Consider the following 15,609-nt stretch of genomic DNA (forward strand, 5'->3'; position numbering starts at 1 on the left):
GGACCCGCGGACCTGGGGGGAAGCTCCGTGTCAGAGGCACACGGAGGGCTAGGGGGACCCGCGGACCTGGGAGGAAGCTCTGTGTGGAGGGCTGGGGGGACCCGCGGACCTGGGGGAAAGCTGCGTGTCAGAGGCACACGGACTCTGGGAGGCGGCCTGCGCCTGGTGGTGGTGAGAGCCCTCCCAGGCCACAACCCCTATTCAATTCCCAGTCGTGGGCACGAGTGTCCGAGCTAATCAATTAGAAACTCCACCGAAGGGCGGCAGGCAGCAGGAACCGTTCTGAGAATCTACACGCGGAATCTAACCACCATCGGCCACAGTTCTGCACCAACTTCCAGGGCTCCCCAGCTGTGCCCTGCACACAGCCGAGAGGCCACGGCAGCCGACCAGGCTCACATCTAAGGATGGGAGGCTGCATTTGAAGATGCTGTGCTGGGCAAAGCTGGACACCGATGTTTGGAAAGGACACTCATGGTGATCCACAGAGACCCACCGACCTGCTTCATCAGTGATGTGTAAATACCCGTGGGAGATCGTCAGGGACCAACTCACCATCGTGAAAACGGACGAGTGAAGGAAAGGCACCCTTGCCCTGCCTTTCCTGTGGGCACCATTACCAGACGGCCAGAAGGAGAGGATGAGCCTCTGCCTCCGGTGAATTCATGACAGCACACGATGCACTAGAAAATCACTATTTTGCAAGCTCCACGGATCTGTCGATTCAGACATCAGGCACGGATGACTGCTGACAGGGGGATCCCGCCAGGCAGCGCGAGGCTCCCTCTGAGAGCAAGCCCCAGCCTTGCCAGGGGACCGGACCTGGATCCCAGCAGGCACCTGGACCCCAGTGGCCACTTCCAGGAGACACAGGGGCCTGAGAGCCGGACAGCTGGCACGGAAAGATGCAACCCCGACCCAGGCCTCAGGCACCTCCACGTGTCCAAGGGCAGGTTCCTACCACAGGTGCCGTGTGCAGAAAGGACCGAGGCTGGAGGTGGGCAGGAAGACAGCACTGAGTCACGCAGACACATTTAACCCCAGGCTGCCGTGTGGGAGGATGTACCCAGGCCGGGACACCCACAGAGCAAAGGAAGGAAGCGACCAGGCCCCCAGGGACGGGTTCCTGACGGATGGGAGGGGCCTGCAGCAGCATCTGGGCAAGGTTCTCTGTCTTGACCTGCAGGTGCTCACAGGGTGCTGACCCTGTGTCATGACTCACCTAATTAAAATGCGCAAGGCAGACCTCCACCCCACCCCAGGCCTCCCTTCAGTGGCATCTAAGATTTAAACCAGAGGGAGATTCAGCCACCGCCCGAGGTCCTAGCCAAGATTTTCTAATCTCTGAGAAGTCACCGCTCGGAGCTGCCACAAGAACCTAAACTCCCCAGCTCAGTTTTCTCCTCTGTAAAACGAAGCTGATGAGTCCTGAGTCTGGGAGCTGGCCCTGCCCACAGACCCTCCAAGCCAGCCCCTCTGAGGGCCTGCAGCCAGCTTGGCATCGCCTGGTGAGGCCCCCTGCCCACCCTGAGCTCTGTCCAACCCTGGCAATGGTGCTGGGTGGCGACCAGGGCTGAATGTGCAGAAGCCCCTGTCGGGGTGACTGAGGAGAGGGTTTACTCAGCACCCTAAGTGTGAGCCCTATCATCGACCCCCTTGGGCACTTCTGTTCCCACCCCCGGGTCTTTTCAGCAAAGCCAGCCCTCCTCATAAGGATGCCTGGGAACCATTTATCTTCTGGGGAGGTGGCGGTTTCCCACTTTCTGTCCAGCTGACCCAGGGAGGCAGCTGACCCAGCACCATCCACAGCCCTGAGCTCCCTTTGGGGGCCCCCAGGCCAGAGGCCCCCCCACCTCTGCAGAGGGCTGGTGCTGGATGGGGGGCATTCCAGGAAGGGCCCAGGCCTCCAGCTTCTGCCCGGAAGAGCCCATGGGGCAGGGGTAGAACCCTGGGCCACCCAGGGCACACCTGCCTTTACTGGAAATGGCTGGAGAGGTCGGGCTTGCCTTCTTTGACCCCACAGAGCCCTGTGATCCCACAGCCCCGAGGCCTCATCCCCTCGAGCTGCCTTTTAGGATTAGGCTGGCACGCTGCTAAAACATGGCCAGGCCACGCTCACTTTCCACATGACAGGAGGCTGTGGCCGTCTTTGCCCACACCACCTGTGCTCTGCTTTGTTGTTGTAAAGCAGTTTGCGGTGATGATGAATACAGGCTGACTCACTGCACCTGTGTGCTATAGCATTTTAGCCCAATTCCCCACTGACGGACGTCTGATTGTTCCATTTTTCACGAGTCATTTGTTGAGAAATGTGCGTGGTGCTGGCAGGCACTAGGCCGGCGGTGTCCCGGTGCATGGGTGCGTGGTGCTGGCAGGCACTAGGCCGGTGGTATCCTGGTGCATGGGTGCGTGGTGCTGGCAGGCACTAGGCCGGCGGTATCCCGGTGCATGCCCTCGGGGTTCTGGAGCTCCACCTTCCCTGCCCCACCCTGTGCGCTGCTGGAACGTTTCCCAAAGAGGGAAGGGAGGGTTCCAGGGTGGGGGTGGAGGGACACTCCAGGGCAGGTGTGGAGGAGACTGGGGTCTTTGTGGGTAGCATCTGTCTTGGGCGGGGACTCCCTCTACTGGGTTAGGTCCCTAACCTGGAGCTGGACCAAGCTCTAGAGGACCCCCCCGCAGGCTATCCAAGGCTTCTTCCACCTGAGATGCCTTAGCAGCCAGGCTGGGAGCTCAGGGTCTGAGCCGGTGTTGACAGCCCAGAGTGGGTGGGTGGACCGCGTGGGAGGTGGGTGCTGGAGGATGGGGGGGGAGCAGGAGGGGGAAGCAGGAGGGGCCGGGGCTGGAGCAGTAAGGAGGGCAGGGGGCCAAGCAGGAGGGGGTGCTGGAGATGGGGGCCCAGCAGGAGGAGGGACAGGAGAGGGGGGGGGGGGGGGGGGGGGGGGGGGGGGGGGGGGGGGGGGGGGGGGGGGGGGGGGGGGGGGGGGGGGGGGGGGGGGGGGAGGGGGGGGGGGGGGGGGGGGGGGGGGGTGGACCAGCAGGAGGGGTGCAGGAGGGGCAGGGGCTGGAGCAGGAGCGGGGTGTGGGGGCGCGGGAGGGGGACAACGGGTGGGTGTAGGAGGGGTGGGGGAACCAGCAGGAGGGGTGCAGGAGGGACAGTAGCGGGGCGTGGGGGGCGGGAGGGGCCGGAGCAGGAAGGGGTGCAGGAGACGGGGCGGGGATTCGCGGGCTCTGCGGAGGTTCGGGGCGCAGGCAGCGAAGGTCCCGCGTCCCGGGCGGGGGCAGTCGGGCGGGCACAACCCGGGTTGGGGGTCGCTGCGGGAACTCGCCCGGCCCAGCCCCGCCGCGGGCCGGCTTTCCGTGGGTCGGAGGCCAGCAGGTGCGGTCACGTGGCCGGGCGGGGCGGGGCGGGCGGGCGGTCGGTCGGGCGGACCCCGCCCCTGCGCCCAAGTCCCGCGGCGTCGGCGGGAGCGGCCCGGGCCGGGCGGGAGTGCGTTCCGCGGCGGCCATGCCCACCAACTTCACCGTGGTGCCCGTGGAGGCGCGCGCCGACGGCGGCGGAGACGAGGCGGCCGAGCGGACGGAGGCGCCGGGCACCCCCGGGGACCCCGAGCCCGAGCGCCCCAGCCCGGGTGAGCGCGGCGCCACCTGCCCGGACAAAGGCCGAGCGCCCCGAGCGCGGGTCCGGGCCCTGCGGCGGGAGGGGGGCGGGGAGGGGCGTCCAGGGGGGAGGATGGGGGGAGGGGGAATGGGGGAGGGGGAGTGGGGAGGCGGGCAGGGGTCAGGACGCGCCCCTCCCCGGGCCCCCAGCGCCCGTTCTTCTAGGCCCCCCACCCCGGCTGGTGGCAGGGCTGTGGGCGAGGGGCCCTGCCCGGGCTCCCGGTGGGACGGGGGGCGGAGGGTGGACGCCGCTGCCGGTAGCCATGGGGACGGGGAGGAGCCGGAGCGCGCGTCCCTGGGGAGCCGGGGCCCCTGGGTGGTCCCCGGTGGGGCCGGGGCGTTGGTGGAGACCCCGGCGGGTCGGGAGCTGGGGCGTCCTGCGCCCCCCGCGCTCGCCCTTCCCCTGCGTCCGGTCAGACTGGCCCGGGCCGGCCCGTCCCGCCCCCGCCTGACCCTGGAGGAGCCACCCGCCCCCCGGGGCCAGAACCGGAAGGACTGGGCCTGGCGGCTGGGGAGGGGGCGGCCGCGGGGCCTGGCTCAGGCCGCGTCCTCTGGTCCCCTCCCCCCGGAATCTGGAGATTCTAGCACTTTCACTTTCTCTGGGGGTGGGGACGGGGGCTGAGGAGGGAATCCCCCCAGCCCTGTCCCCTGTATCCTGGTTCCAATCCCAGTGACTCCCGGGGTCTCAGCCCACGCCGGGAACTGGAGTCTCTTCGAAGGTGGCGGGACTCAATCCAGACCCCACCCCCGTGCTGGCCGTGCCCCCGTGTGCCCGGGTCTGCGGCTGTGCGTGGCAGCCTCCCTTCTCCCTGGCAGTGGAAGGAAGGAGGTGAGGTCAGTCCAGGGACAGGTTCTGTGCCAGACGCCAGATCCTTGGTAACCCACCATTCCCAGCTGGAAAGTCCCCTCGGGGCAGTTTTGAAGCCCAGGGACATGGGTCTGGCCCCACTGTGAAGGCACTGGCCTGGGGTGCGTCATCAGAGTTCCCACAGTGAGTGAAGGGTGGTCTCAGCTTCCTCTGCACAGAGGCCATGCTCCACACCAGGTGAAGTGCTCAGCAGGGTGGGTGAGTCCAGGCCCCTTCTCTCTGGTGACCACCTGAGGCAGGAAGCACGCGGCGGGTGGGCCCTGGCGGGGTCTTCCGAGGTGAGCTGTGTAGCAATGCACCCAGAAGGAGCGTCTTCTGCCCGGGTGGCCCCTCTTGAAGACGGACCGCGTTGGCTTTCCTCGCTAGACTTCAAGTGCCAGGTGCTTTTAAGCCAGAGGTAACTTTGTGCTTGCCGGTTTTCTTGTCCTACTGTCAAGGGCTGTGCAGTGGCGCCCTGGGCCTGCCTGCCCAGCAGGCGGTGGCCCTGCCGAGGTTCCCGTCTTGCTGCCGGAGCACTAAAGTCCTGCTACGGGCATGTCAGCAGGCTCCCTGGGCTTCGTGAAATCGGCACCTAGAGGGCATGGGCCGGATGTGGCTTCTGCACACTCTAAGGTGCACCTATGGTGGGAGCTGACCTGGCAGAGAACTTGCACCTGGGGCTTTTGTGCTGGACACACTCGCTGCTTCCACAGAGGGGCCCGGCGCTCAGCCACTGTGCGGCTGTGAGGGGCGTGCAGCTGCCTTTCCGAATCCACTCTGTCGAATCCTGATGTTCAGCCCACAGGTGGGCCGAGGAGTTCCGTAACGGGCATTGGGCTCCAGCCTCAGGCTGGGCCATGCCTGGAGAAAGAGGTGCTGGCTTTACACTTCGCTGGTTATAGGGGTGGGTCCTGCAGAAGCCAGAGCACCCCCCCCAGGCCTGCTGCACGGGGTCCACGCCACGAGGTCCTGGGCCAGGCCCAAACCTGTCTGGGCACGGGAGTCACCAGCACCACAGCTCTTCCTGACCCCATTGCAGTTCCCCTGATGGGTCCGTGGAGGCACTGGGGTTTCTGGGCTGGCACTTGGGTGACGGCGAAGTGAGTTTAGGGGTCTGGTGGGGTGCTCCTGGCAGTGCCAGGTGGGTGTGGAGAGGGCATCCTGAGCCACCTGGCTTGAGGAGCAGGAGACTCCATGTCCTGAGCCTGGGTTGAGGGGTCCCAGGGGAGGAGGGGCTCTGGCTCGACCCGGAGTCTGGCAAGGCTGGGTGTGCCCAGCCTGGCCCCACGGACCCCCTGTCCCAGACCCCTGCAGCTTCCCCCTGCCTCTGGCAGCCTGTGCGCGAGGCTTCCTGTCCCCAGCACTGTCCCTCAGGACTTCTTTGGATGGAGCTTTTATTCCTGATTTTACTTTTATGTGAAATACCTCGTCTTGAAGTGAGAAGGACACGTGACTTTCTCAGTGGGGTGGGTTTTTTTGTGAGTAGGAAGTGGGAGGACCCTGCTGGGGCCAGGCTGCGTCCTGTCTGACTTCAGGGTAGGGTGGGTTGTGTAACTGACTTGGGGGAGCCCACCTTCCTCCGTGACCATGTCAGGGTAGACCCACTCCTTCCCAGGCTATCCGGGGGTGTCCAGAGGCCTTGGGACACAGCAGACCCCGGGAGGGGTGGGGAAGGACAGGGAGGGTGGGCTGGCCGGTGCCCCGGCCTGTCTGGAAGGTGGGATGAGCAGAGCCTCCGGCAAGACCCCACAGGCCGTGCCCGCTGCCTCTGTAGGAGTGACTTCCACTTGTCCAGGGCCCCCGGATTCCTGCCCTCAGCTGGGGCTCTCCCGGGTTTGCCGGAGCTTCTTCCTGGCTGAGGCGCCGTTCCCCTTTGGGCTCCGTTTCCGAGATTTTCCGCTGTGGCTGAGCTCGCGTTGGTCGTCCAGGGGTGGTTTTGCCTCCTGCCCGTGGCTGCTGACGGAGGCCTGTCCGTGGGGTCAGCGACTGCCTGTTCCTCTTGCTGTAGCTGCCTCCCCTGCCTGTGTTGGGAGCGCCCTCCCAAAATCTGGGGACAATGAGAGCTGCCACTTCCTGTCCCTACTTGGAAGCCGTGCTGGGCCACCCTTGCCTGTCGGGTGCTGGGTGCTCTGCTCTGTGCTGCCCTCGGGAACAGAGCAGGGCAACGCATGGCGGCCATGCTGATCTAGGGCCCCCTTTGGGATGTGGGGACTTGGGGGATCATGCATTAGAGAGGGTGTCCAGGCTCTGCCCTGCCCAGTAGGGACGGAAAGTGGCAGCTCTCACTGTCCCCGGATTTCGGAAGGGTGCCCCAACACTGCACGGAGATAGTCGGAGCAGGAGGGACGGTGGGGGGCATCGACCCTGCGTCGGGGCCTGGGAGCCAGGGCAGCGGTTGGGCACCGCCTTGCAGGTGTGGACGGTCAAGGGTAGGTGGCGGGCGGGCAGGGAGGCTGCAAGACGCGCATTTTGTGTGTGAAGTTCCCTTTTTAAAACTAAAGGAAACAAAGACACAGGAGCGCAGTGGCTGCTGGGCATCCAGGCCGGGCCGCGCTTCCTCCCACGCCGGACGCACTCCCAGGCTGTCTCCAGGCTGAGGCTGCCCTTAGCAGTCCCGTGATAAAGCCTGGGGCTTTAGGTCAGCTGGCTGGGCGCATGTGTGCAGGCACGTGTGTGCCTGGTGAGTGCGCAGGTGTATGTGGTGTCTGTGTGTGAGCTGTGTGTGCTGGCACTGTGTCTGCACATGGGTGTTGTACTGTGTACACGTGTGTGCATACACACATGTACACTGCTCCTGTACATCTGTAGGCATGCTCGTGTGTGTGCACACGGTGTGTGCATACAGTGGCAGTAGAAGAGGGGCTGGGGCGTCCTCCGCAGCAGAGGGTGGGGTGGCATTGGGTGTGAGATGTCCGTTCCTTCCCCCTGGGCTGGGCCTGTCCAGTGGGTGACCAGGGGCTCTCCTGGCGTGGCCTCGTGTTCGGGTCTGAACCTGCTCCTGGCTCATGGGCCTCGGGTGTGAGGAGGCCTTTGCCTCGTGGACCTTGGGTTCGTGGTTGCCTCTCCTGCAAAGCTCCCAGGCCTCTTTGGGTGGGCGAGGCCGGATGCCCCTGCTCAGAGTTCGAGGCTTTCTCATGCCTCTCCTGTGGTCTGGACGGGCATCCGGAAGGCAGTGCCAAGGGGAGGGCCAAGTGCTCAGGCCTGGGTGCGGGGCTGGTCGTGGCTGAATCCACACAGGTTCGCTGGGGATCGTGAATGTCGGAGGCCTCGCCAGGTGTTGGCTGGAGGTGGGCAGAGGCACCTGAGGGACCCTGAGGTGAGTGGGGGCTGTCCTCCCCTCATGCCTGGTGCTGAGTGTGCCGTGGAGGGTCCCCCCCCCCATGTCTGGTGCTGAGTGCGCTGGGGAGGGTCCTCCCCTTGTGTCTGGTGCTAAGTGCACCGTGGAGGGTCCTCCCCTCATGCGTGGTGCTGAGTGTGCCGTGGAGGGTCCCCCCCTCATGTCTGGTGCTGAGTGCACTGTGGAGGGTCCTCTCGTCATGCGTGACACTGAATGGGCCACCTCTGTCCTCTGCCTGTTGGGACCACGTCTTGCGCAGCTCCCTGGACCTGACCCAGGGATTCTCGGACAGCCCTGGCTCCTGCGTGGGGGATGGTGACCTCTGTAAGTCATAGACAGCGACTCAGGACTCAGTCACTTGGGCAGTTTATTTGCCGAGGTTACGGGAACCCTCTGTGGTCCCGGCTTTTCTTCGGAAAGAAGGCTGGAAACTTAAATATTTAAAGGATAAATGAAGCATATTAGGGGAGGAAAGAAGGGGGAGGGCAGATAAGAGGCAGAGGCAGGCAGTGTTCGCTCAGCGTTCACTGAACCCACGCGTTACGCATGGTGGGAGGGGAAGAGCCCTCGGGTCTCACCCTCAGTGGAGCCGCACGTCTACATACGATGCAGTCAGCGCGGGGCGGCGAGGCTGTCAGGTGTGCCCTTGCCGGCGGAGAGCAGAGCCGTGACTCCAGGTTCTGTCCTGGCCCCGCACCAGCGAGTGAGGATGAGCTGTCGTTTCACGGTCAGGGTGAATTTCATCGCAACTGCTTTCGCGCACGGATCCTTGTGACCCGAAGCGTGAAGGAAGTGTGCAGCTTTCTACACGGGGAGAGAATGCAGGGCAGGGTGCGCGGCCTGGTTCCAGCCCGACTCCTGCCTGTGGCTTACTGAGCTTGGGTCCTGAGGTCCTGTTTTCCTTTCACACCTCGGACCTGGGAGCCTTCCCTGGGCCGCTGCGGCGGGCACTGCAGACAGATCCCGACGGGTGCCGCGGGTGCGGCACTGGGAGTGGAGGTCAGCCCAGGGTGACACCCCAGCCGTGAAGGGCACCAGTGCAGCTGGCACCCCGTGATCGATTGCCTCTGTGAGCTGGCCGGCTGGCTGCCCAGAGGGGTCTCCCGTTACCATCCTGTTAGAATATGAGGTTTCTTTTTTTTTTTTTTTTGTTTTTTGAGATAGTCTTGCTCTGTTGCCAGGCTGGAGTGCAGTGGTGTAAGCTCACCTCACTACAACCTCCGCCTCCCAGGTTCAAGTAATTCTTCTGCCCCAGCCTCCCAAGTAGCTGGGACCACAGGCACTCGCCACCACATCTGGCTAATTTTTGTATTTTTAATAGAAACGGGTTTTGCCATGTTGGCCAGGCTGGCCTTGAACTCCTGGCCTCTAGTGGTCTGCCCGATTCAGCCTCCCAAAGTGCTGGGATTACAGGAATGGACCACTTGGCCAGAATATGAATTTTCTAAGCTGTGCCTTAGACCAAGGACTGGGGGGCAAAGTTTGCTGTTTGGTGATAAGTATTAACCACAGTTCCTGGCTGGGCGCTTTTGATTTCAACTGGCTCTGTCAGCTGAGTGTTTCTGGGGGTGGCTCCCAGAGTCATTTTGTGACAGCTGCGTGGTGGGTGGGGCAGGAGTCCCTGGGTGCTAGGGAACGTGAGGCCCACCAGGGGCCTTGAAGGGCAGACCTCCACCTGTGGGGTGTGGGAATCCGGTGGAGGACGGTGGGACTGGGCGTGGACGGCACTCAGGAGTGGACCAGCTGAGTGCTGGGGGGCAGGGGGCTGGGCTGGGGGCATCTGGGCCCTGGCGAACAGCTGGCTGGGGGCCCTCCTGGTAACTGACATGGGGCGCCTGGCCTGTGCTCTTCCTTCTCAGATGCTGGGAAAGTGCCACCCAGGGACAGGCAGAGCACAAAGGGTTAATACCTTTCCTTTATGCAGAAGAGGGAAACTCCCTTTTGGGGGCAGAGGCCTGCTCTGTGCAGATAAACGTCTCGTCTCACCGAGGCTGGCCGTGCCGTCCGGGCCCCGCCTCTGCCCCTGTCCGTGGCTGCCGATTCCCTGAGGGCCCTGGAACCTCCGGCCGGCCGGGAGTGCTGGGTGCTGGCCCGCACCGGGCCCCCTCTGGCTGGTGGGTGACTGTGGGGCTCACCCCTGCGGGAGGGGCGGGTCCGAGTGGCCTGTCCGTCCATCCTCTGCCTCTTTCCGCACTTTCCTTGGGCGGCGTCTTTTTGAGGAAACAGTTGTGGGAGGAGAGTGTTGTTTGTGAATCAAACAGTTGTGGGAGGAAACAGTTGTGGGAGGAGAGTTGTTTGTGAATCACGTGTGGTCCTGGGGTGGTTTGTTTCTTGCGTTCCGGTGTGTTCTTGGGCAGCACCCCACACACACCCACTGGTGGGCGTGGTCCTCGGGGTCTGGGATGAGAGCACCCCGCCCGGGCCTGTGTTGACCCCGGCGTCAGGGTTACCGTGGACTGTGCTGGTTACAGCAGCTCTGGGAAGTTAGGGGGCTGGGGCCTGAGCCCACGGCTGGCCACGGACAGCCGCACACAGCACGTCCGTGGGGTTGGCGTGTCTGGTTGCTGTGCCTGCCATGGCCTGGAGCTGTCCTTGTAGCGGGGGAGCCCTGTGGGACATTGGCGGCCGTTCCAGCGTTTCTGTCTAAGCCCCGCGCTCAGGGGTCATCTGCCTCGCAGACGTGCAGCCGGGAGGATGTTAAAGGGATCCCAGAACATTTGCCCTGTGCCTCAGTTTCCCTTGCCAGGAGCCAGCCTGTCACGAGGGTGGCCGTGACGTCTCATCTCCTTGGCTCTGTCTGCAGACCTCTGGCGCCAGCGGGTCGGGCCTGGGCCTTCAGGGAGGTTCAGAGACGCCCTGGGCAGTCACTGGGGAGAGATTGAGTGGAGTGGAAATCAGAGGAGGGAAGCGAGCCAGGCCAGCCCCTCCTAGGTCCCCTCCATGCCACCAAGGGTCCCGACCGCAGCCCAGACGGAGCCTGTAACAGGAGCCGCCCCGGGAGGGCCTGGCAGGTGCACTGGGGGCGCTGCCTGCCCCGCCTGCCTTCATCTGTGCCCCTGCAGGCTGCCTGGGCCCCAAGCCTCGGGCACTTGGGGACCCTATGGCCCCTCCATGGCTCAAGCGTCACTCTGGCTGCGAGGGAGGAGGCTGGACCAAGACCAGCAAACAGCCACGTGACAGGGTGCAGGAAGTGAGTTCACCCGAGGCCGCCTTCCCTTGAGCAGGCGTGTCCTTTAGATGGAAAGTCCCAGAACCACGCTGTGCCCATGAAACCCAAAGGGCTGTAGTGCAGTGCGTGTCTGCGTCCGGGCACCCCGACCTGCAGGGTCATGCAGTCTGTAGCCCCTGGGACTTTCTGCACGTGTGTGTGAAGTGTATGTGCGGGCGTTGGTGTGTGTCTGAGTGTGTGTGTGACTGTGGGAGTGGGTACGGGTGTCCACACGTGAGTACAGGTGTGTGTGCAGTTGTATGAGACGAGCGTGCATGGATAGTGGGGAAGCATGTGTGCACGTGTCTGTGTATGGAGAGTGTCCTGTGCGTGAGCATGTTGGCATGTGTGCATGTGTGTCTGTATGGAGAGTGTCCTGTGTGTGACATGTGTGCACGTGTGTGTATGGAGAGTGTCCCATGTGTGAGCATGTTGGCATGTGTGCACGTGTGTCTATGGAGAGTGTCCCGTGTGTGAGCATGTTGGTGTGTGTGCACGTGTCTGTGTATGGAGAGTGTCCCGTGTGTGAGCATGTTGGCATGTGTGCACGTGTGTCTATGGAGAGTGTCCCGTGTGTGAGCATGTTGGTGTGTGTGCATGTGTGTCTGTATGGAGAGTGTCCTGTGTGTGACATGTGTGCATGTGTGTCTGTGTATGGAGAGTGTCCCATGTGTGAGCATGTTGGTGTGCGTGTGCACGTGTCTGTGTATGGAGAGTGTCCTGTGTGTGAGCATGTTGGCGTGTGTGCATGTGTGTCTGTATGGAGAGTGTCCTGTGTGTGAGCATGTTGGCGTGTGTGCATGTGTGTCTGTATGGAGAGTGTCCTGTGTGTGAGCATGTTGGCATGTGTGCATGTGTGTCTGTGAATGGAGAGTGTCCCATGTGTGAGCATGTTGGCGTGTGTGCATGTGTGTCTGTATGGAGTGTCCTGTGTGTAAGCATGTTGGCATGTGTGCATGTGTGTCTGTGTATGGAGTGTCCCATGTGTGAGCATGTTGGCATGTGTGCAAGTGTGTCCATAAGGAGAGTGTCCTGTGTGTATGTTGGCATATGTGCACGTGTGTCTGTGTATGGAGTATCCCATGTGTGAGCATGTTGGCGTGTGTGCACGCGTGTCCTTAAGGAGAGTGTCCTGTGTGTGAGCATGTTGGCATGTGTGCACTTGTGTCTGTAAGGAGAGTGTCCTCTGTGTGAGCATGTTGGCGTGTGTGCATGTGGAGTGTGTATCTGCATGTGTACGCACGCATGTCTCTGCAAGTGTCTGTTTGTGTGGGGTGTGTTCACACGTGTCTGGCCGCAGCTTGCCAGGACCTTCCAGCCACACTTCCTTGCTCCCCGTGCCTCTGAAGCTGAGCTGGGATCTCCTGGCGCTCTCCTGGTTCACAGGATCCCGGCGGTGGTGTCTGCAGAGATTGTTGGGATGAGGACCCCCTGGGAACGGGTGATGAAGGGCCTGCTTTTGCCTCTGAAGGCGGCGCTGGCTTAGCTGGAAACGCCGTGGAAGCCTGAGCACGGGGCTGCTGTCCTCACAGTGTGTCCCCAGAGCTTCAGTGACTGGATTTTAAGGCCCATGCAGCACAAACTGTGAGGGGCAGATTGCTCGGTGGCTTCATGGGGAGCCCGGCCTCCAGACAGTGGTGTCAGGGGGGCTGCTCCTGGGTCCCCGTCTTCACAGGAGCCCGGCCTCCAGACAGTGGCATGGGTGGGGGAGTGCTCCAGGGTCCACCCCTTCACGGGGAGCCTGGCGTCATGGGGGGCTGCTCCTAGGTCCATCGAGTCTCAGGCTGTCCCCAGAGGCCACGTGGGCTGACGCCACAGGGTCACCAGGTGGGACTCATTCTGTTGCAGGTGCCCCTGTGGCTCCAGGGGAAGGGCAGACTCCTGGACCCAGGGGACACACAGACCCAGACCTGGGTATCTGCCCAATGCAGGGAGCTGCAGGGCCTGGACCTCTGCTTGTCCCCTGCCCCAGGCCTGGCGCCTTGCTGTGTGCACAGGCCCCATGCCACCCACTGCTGGCCTGCAGGGCTGGGGAGCCGGCCAGACCACCCACACTGGAGGGCAGGAAGGGGCGGAGGCTGCCGGACCTGGCGCCGGCCTCACGGCCCCGCCCGCCTGTCAGCTGCTTCCGGCTCTGAGTCTAAGAGCCCTTTGCGGAGAATGGCTATAAAATCCCAAAGGCAGGCGTCCAGAAGGGAGACGGGGCAGGGATGAGCCCCTCGGAAAGAAGGGAGGAGGCCGTGCCTGGAGTTAGGGAGGCTGATGGCGGCATTGCCGTCTGAGAGGGGACTAGGGCCGTAGCGAGGTGAGCCAGCTTTTCCCTGCAGAAACTGCCCAGCAGGGCACTGCCCAGCTTAGATCGGGGTGAGTCGGGTCTGACATGCAGGCTCTGGCCACCTCCCTGGCTGGAGGGGCCGCCCCTGCTCCGGCCAGGACACTTGCTGGGTCTGGTCCTGGTCCTTCACCTGCGGCCAGCTCCTCCCCTCCCGGGTTGGACGAGCCCAGGAGGCTGCTCCCGAAGCCTGCCCGTCAGGGTCTGCTTGCTGACCGAGGGTCTGCATTCACGGGCACGAGAAGGGGCCGGAAAAACTGGAGTGAAAGACCAGATGTCGCCTCTGGCTGGGGCCTTGGTAGGGAGGGAGCTGGGGATGTGGTAGGAGGCTCTTGTCGGGTGAGCAGGGTCAGGCCTCGCCCAGACAGCCGCAGCCAGAGAAAACCCAGCACAGCTCCGGAGGGCCACCAGGCTGCTCAGTGTTGGGGAGTTGGGGGGGGGGCTGCTGTGCACCTTGACGTCAGTCCTGGGCTTCGGGGGGCGGATCTGTGTGTGCACAGCCCGCACCCCTGGGGGTGCACAGGATGTTTGCCCACTTGCTTACCTGGGGTCATTTTCATAATGAAGAGGCAGGAAAAATGAGACGCGGCTGCCCGCCTGCAGCCGGTTCTCCAGGCCAGGGCTTGACCTCGCTGCCTTCCTGGCTGAGGAGGAGTGTGGCATTGGTCAGCGTGGTGCCTCTGGTCCTCCACCAGCGCTGTCGGCCTTCATTGGCTACTGGGAGGGCCCCTCCGAGGTCTCGGGCCCACGAGAGACTGTAATTCTGGGGTCTGGACCCAAGCCGGGCTTGCTGGCCAGACGATGTCAGTCCTGGGCATGTCCGCGGGGGGCACGTCCCATTGAGACCCTGGCCTCTGGGGATAGGTCAGCCTGGTGCATGGGGTTCAGGCAGGCACCAGACAAGCTGGGAGCAGAGCCGCTGCTGGAACTGCCTTAAACCTGGAGGGATGGGAGCCGGGAGCTGGTGGCAGTGGCTGAGGCCCTGTCCCAGTGCAGGTGGGCAAGGCAGTCCACCCGATGCCAGCTGCCTAGGGCCGCTCAGGGGGTGAGTGAGGGGCCTCCGGGGAGAGGGCATTGAAACAGGCTGTTCCCAGGCACGAGGTGGGTTGAGGCCGGGGCTGCTCCCATAGCTGGGAAGACGCTGGGATGGATGGAGCCGGCGGGGGGCGGGGGGGGGTAGCACGCAGCTGTGTGGAGCCGCCACGGGCCACGGGGCTCAGGTCTTCGTGTCCTTTCCTGTCCAAAAGACTGAGTCCTCATGCCCCCTTGGGCTTCTGCTGGCCGTGGCAGTTCCTTGGACTTTTTTTGATGACCATGGCAGTTTTGGGGAGTCCTGGTCAGTTTTAGAGAACACTCCTCAGTTGGGAGGTGTCTGGTGTTTTCTCTAAAGGTTAGTCTGGGGCTGGGTACTTCGGGGAGGAAGGCCGCAGAGGACAGGCGCCCTCCCTGCAGTCCGCGTCCTTGGCGAGGTCTCCCTCGGGAACCATGTCCTCTCCCATTACCCACGAGCACAGCTCGCCTTCCTCACACCCCAGCCAGGCTTCTGGGCCCAGTCCGGTCCCCACTGTTGGATCGCCGATGGGCTTGTCTTTGGGACCTGCGGTGCCCCGAGGGGCTTTGGGAGCTGCTGTGAGACCACAGCCTTTGAAACGCTGTGGAGAGGTGACAGGAGGCGGCTGTGGGCGGCCCGGGGTCCAGGCGGCCTCGACAGGGGCTTTTTTCCCAGTGACTCTGGCCGGGTCCTGTGGGTTTTTAACTCTGACGGCCATGTCTGCAGAATGAAGCACCCGTGGGAGCCTCGTCAGGCAGTGCGGACGCTCCACGCCGCCGAGGTGAGGGACATTCCTGGATGATTCATGGCTTCGAGAGCTATTTGCAGACACCCGCCCGAGTCTCCTTTCAGGGGAAATTCCTGAGCTGCTGCTGTGCTTTTTCTTCTGGGGTGCGTGGGAGCCGGGCCGGCCGGCGACCTCCTCTGGGTGGGAGGAGAGGGTTGAAATTCCATGCCTTCTTCGTCGCCTCCTGGATGTGACTGGCTGCAGGATTCTTCTTCTAAGGCCTCATTAGTCACGTTTCTCAGTGATCGCAGGCACCATCGCGCGTCGCCGCGATGTGAGGTGGAGGGCCCACGCTTCGGGGACCCCACACTGCCCGCTCTGCACTCCTGCCCACGCGCCCGCCTCGGGGACCCCACACTGCCCGCTCTGCACTCCTGCCCATGCGCCCGC

The 15,609-nt window shown here is 63.5% G+C and overlaps 1 protein-coding gene across 2 annotated transcripts in view; it reads left to right on the top strand.

Moving 5' to 3' along the window:
* The first annotated feature begins 3,431 nt into the window (after positions 1-3,431).
* SLC12A7 (solute carrier family 12 member 7) overlaps positions 3,432-15,609 on the top strand; it is a 56,699-nt gene continuing 44,521 nt past the window's right edge. The window contains exon 1 of one of the 2 annotated variants that reach the window (XM_017515935.2): positions 3,432-3,629. In XM_017515935.2, coding sequence (XP_017371424.1) covers positions 3,506-3,629 — 124 coding nt within the window. In that variant the 5' untranslated portion in view covers positions 3,432-3,505. The remainder of the gene's footprint in view (positions 3,630-15,609) is intronic. The other variant, XM_017515936.2, reaches the window with a different exon arrangement.

This window comes from Cebus imitator, unplaced genomic scaffold (genome assembly GCF_001604975.1).
Source record: "Cebus imitator isolate Cc_AM_T3 unplaced genomic scaffold, Cebus_imitator-1.0 Scaffold567, whole genome shotgun sequence".
Classification (NCBI taxonomy): Eukaryota; Metazoa; Chordata; class Mammalia; order Primates; family Cebidae; genus Cebus; species Cebus imitator.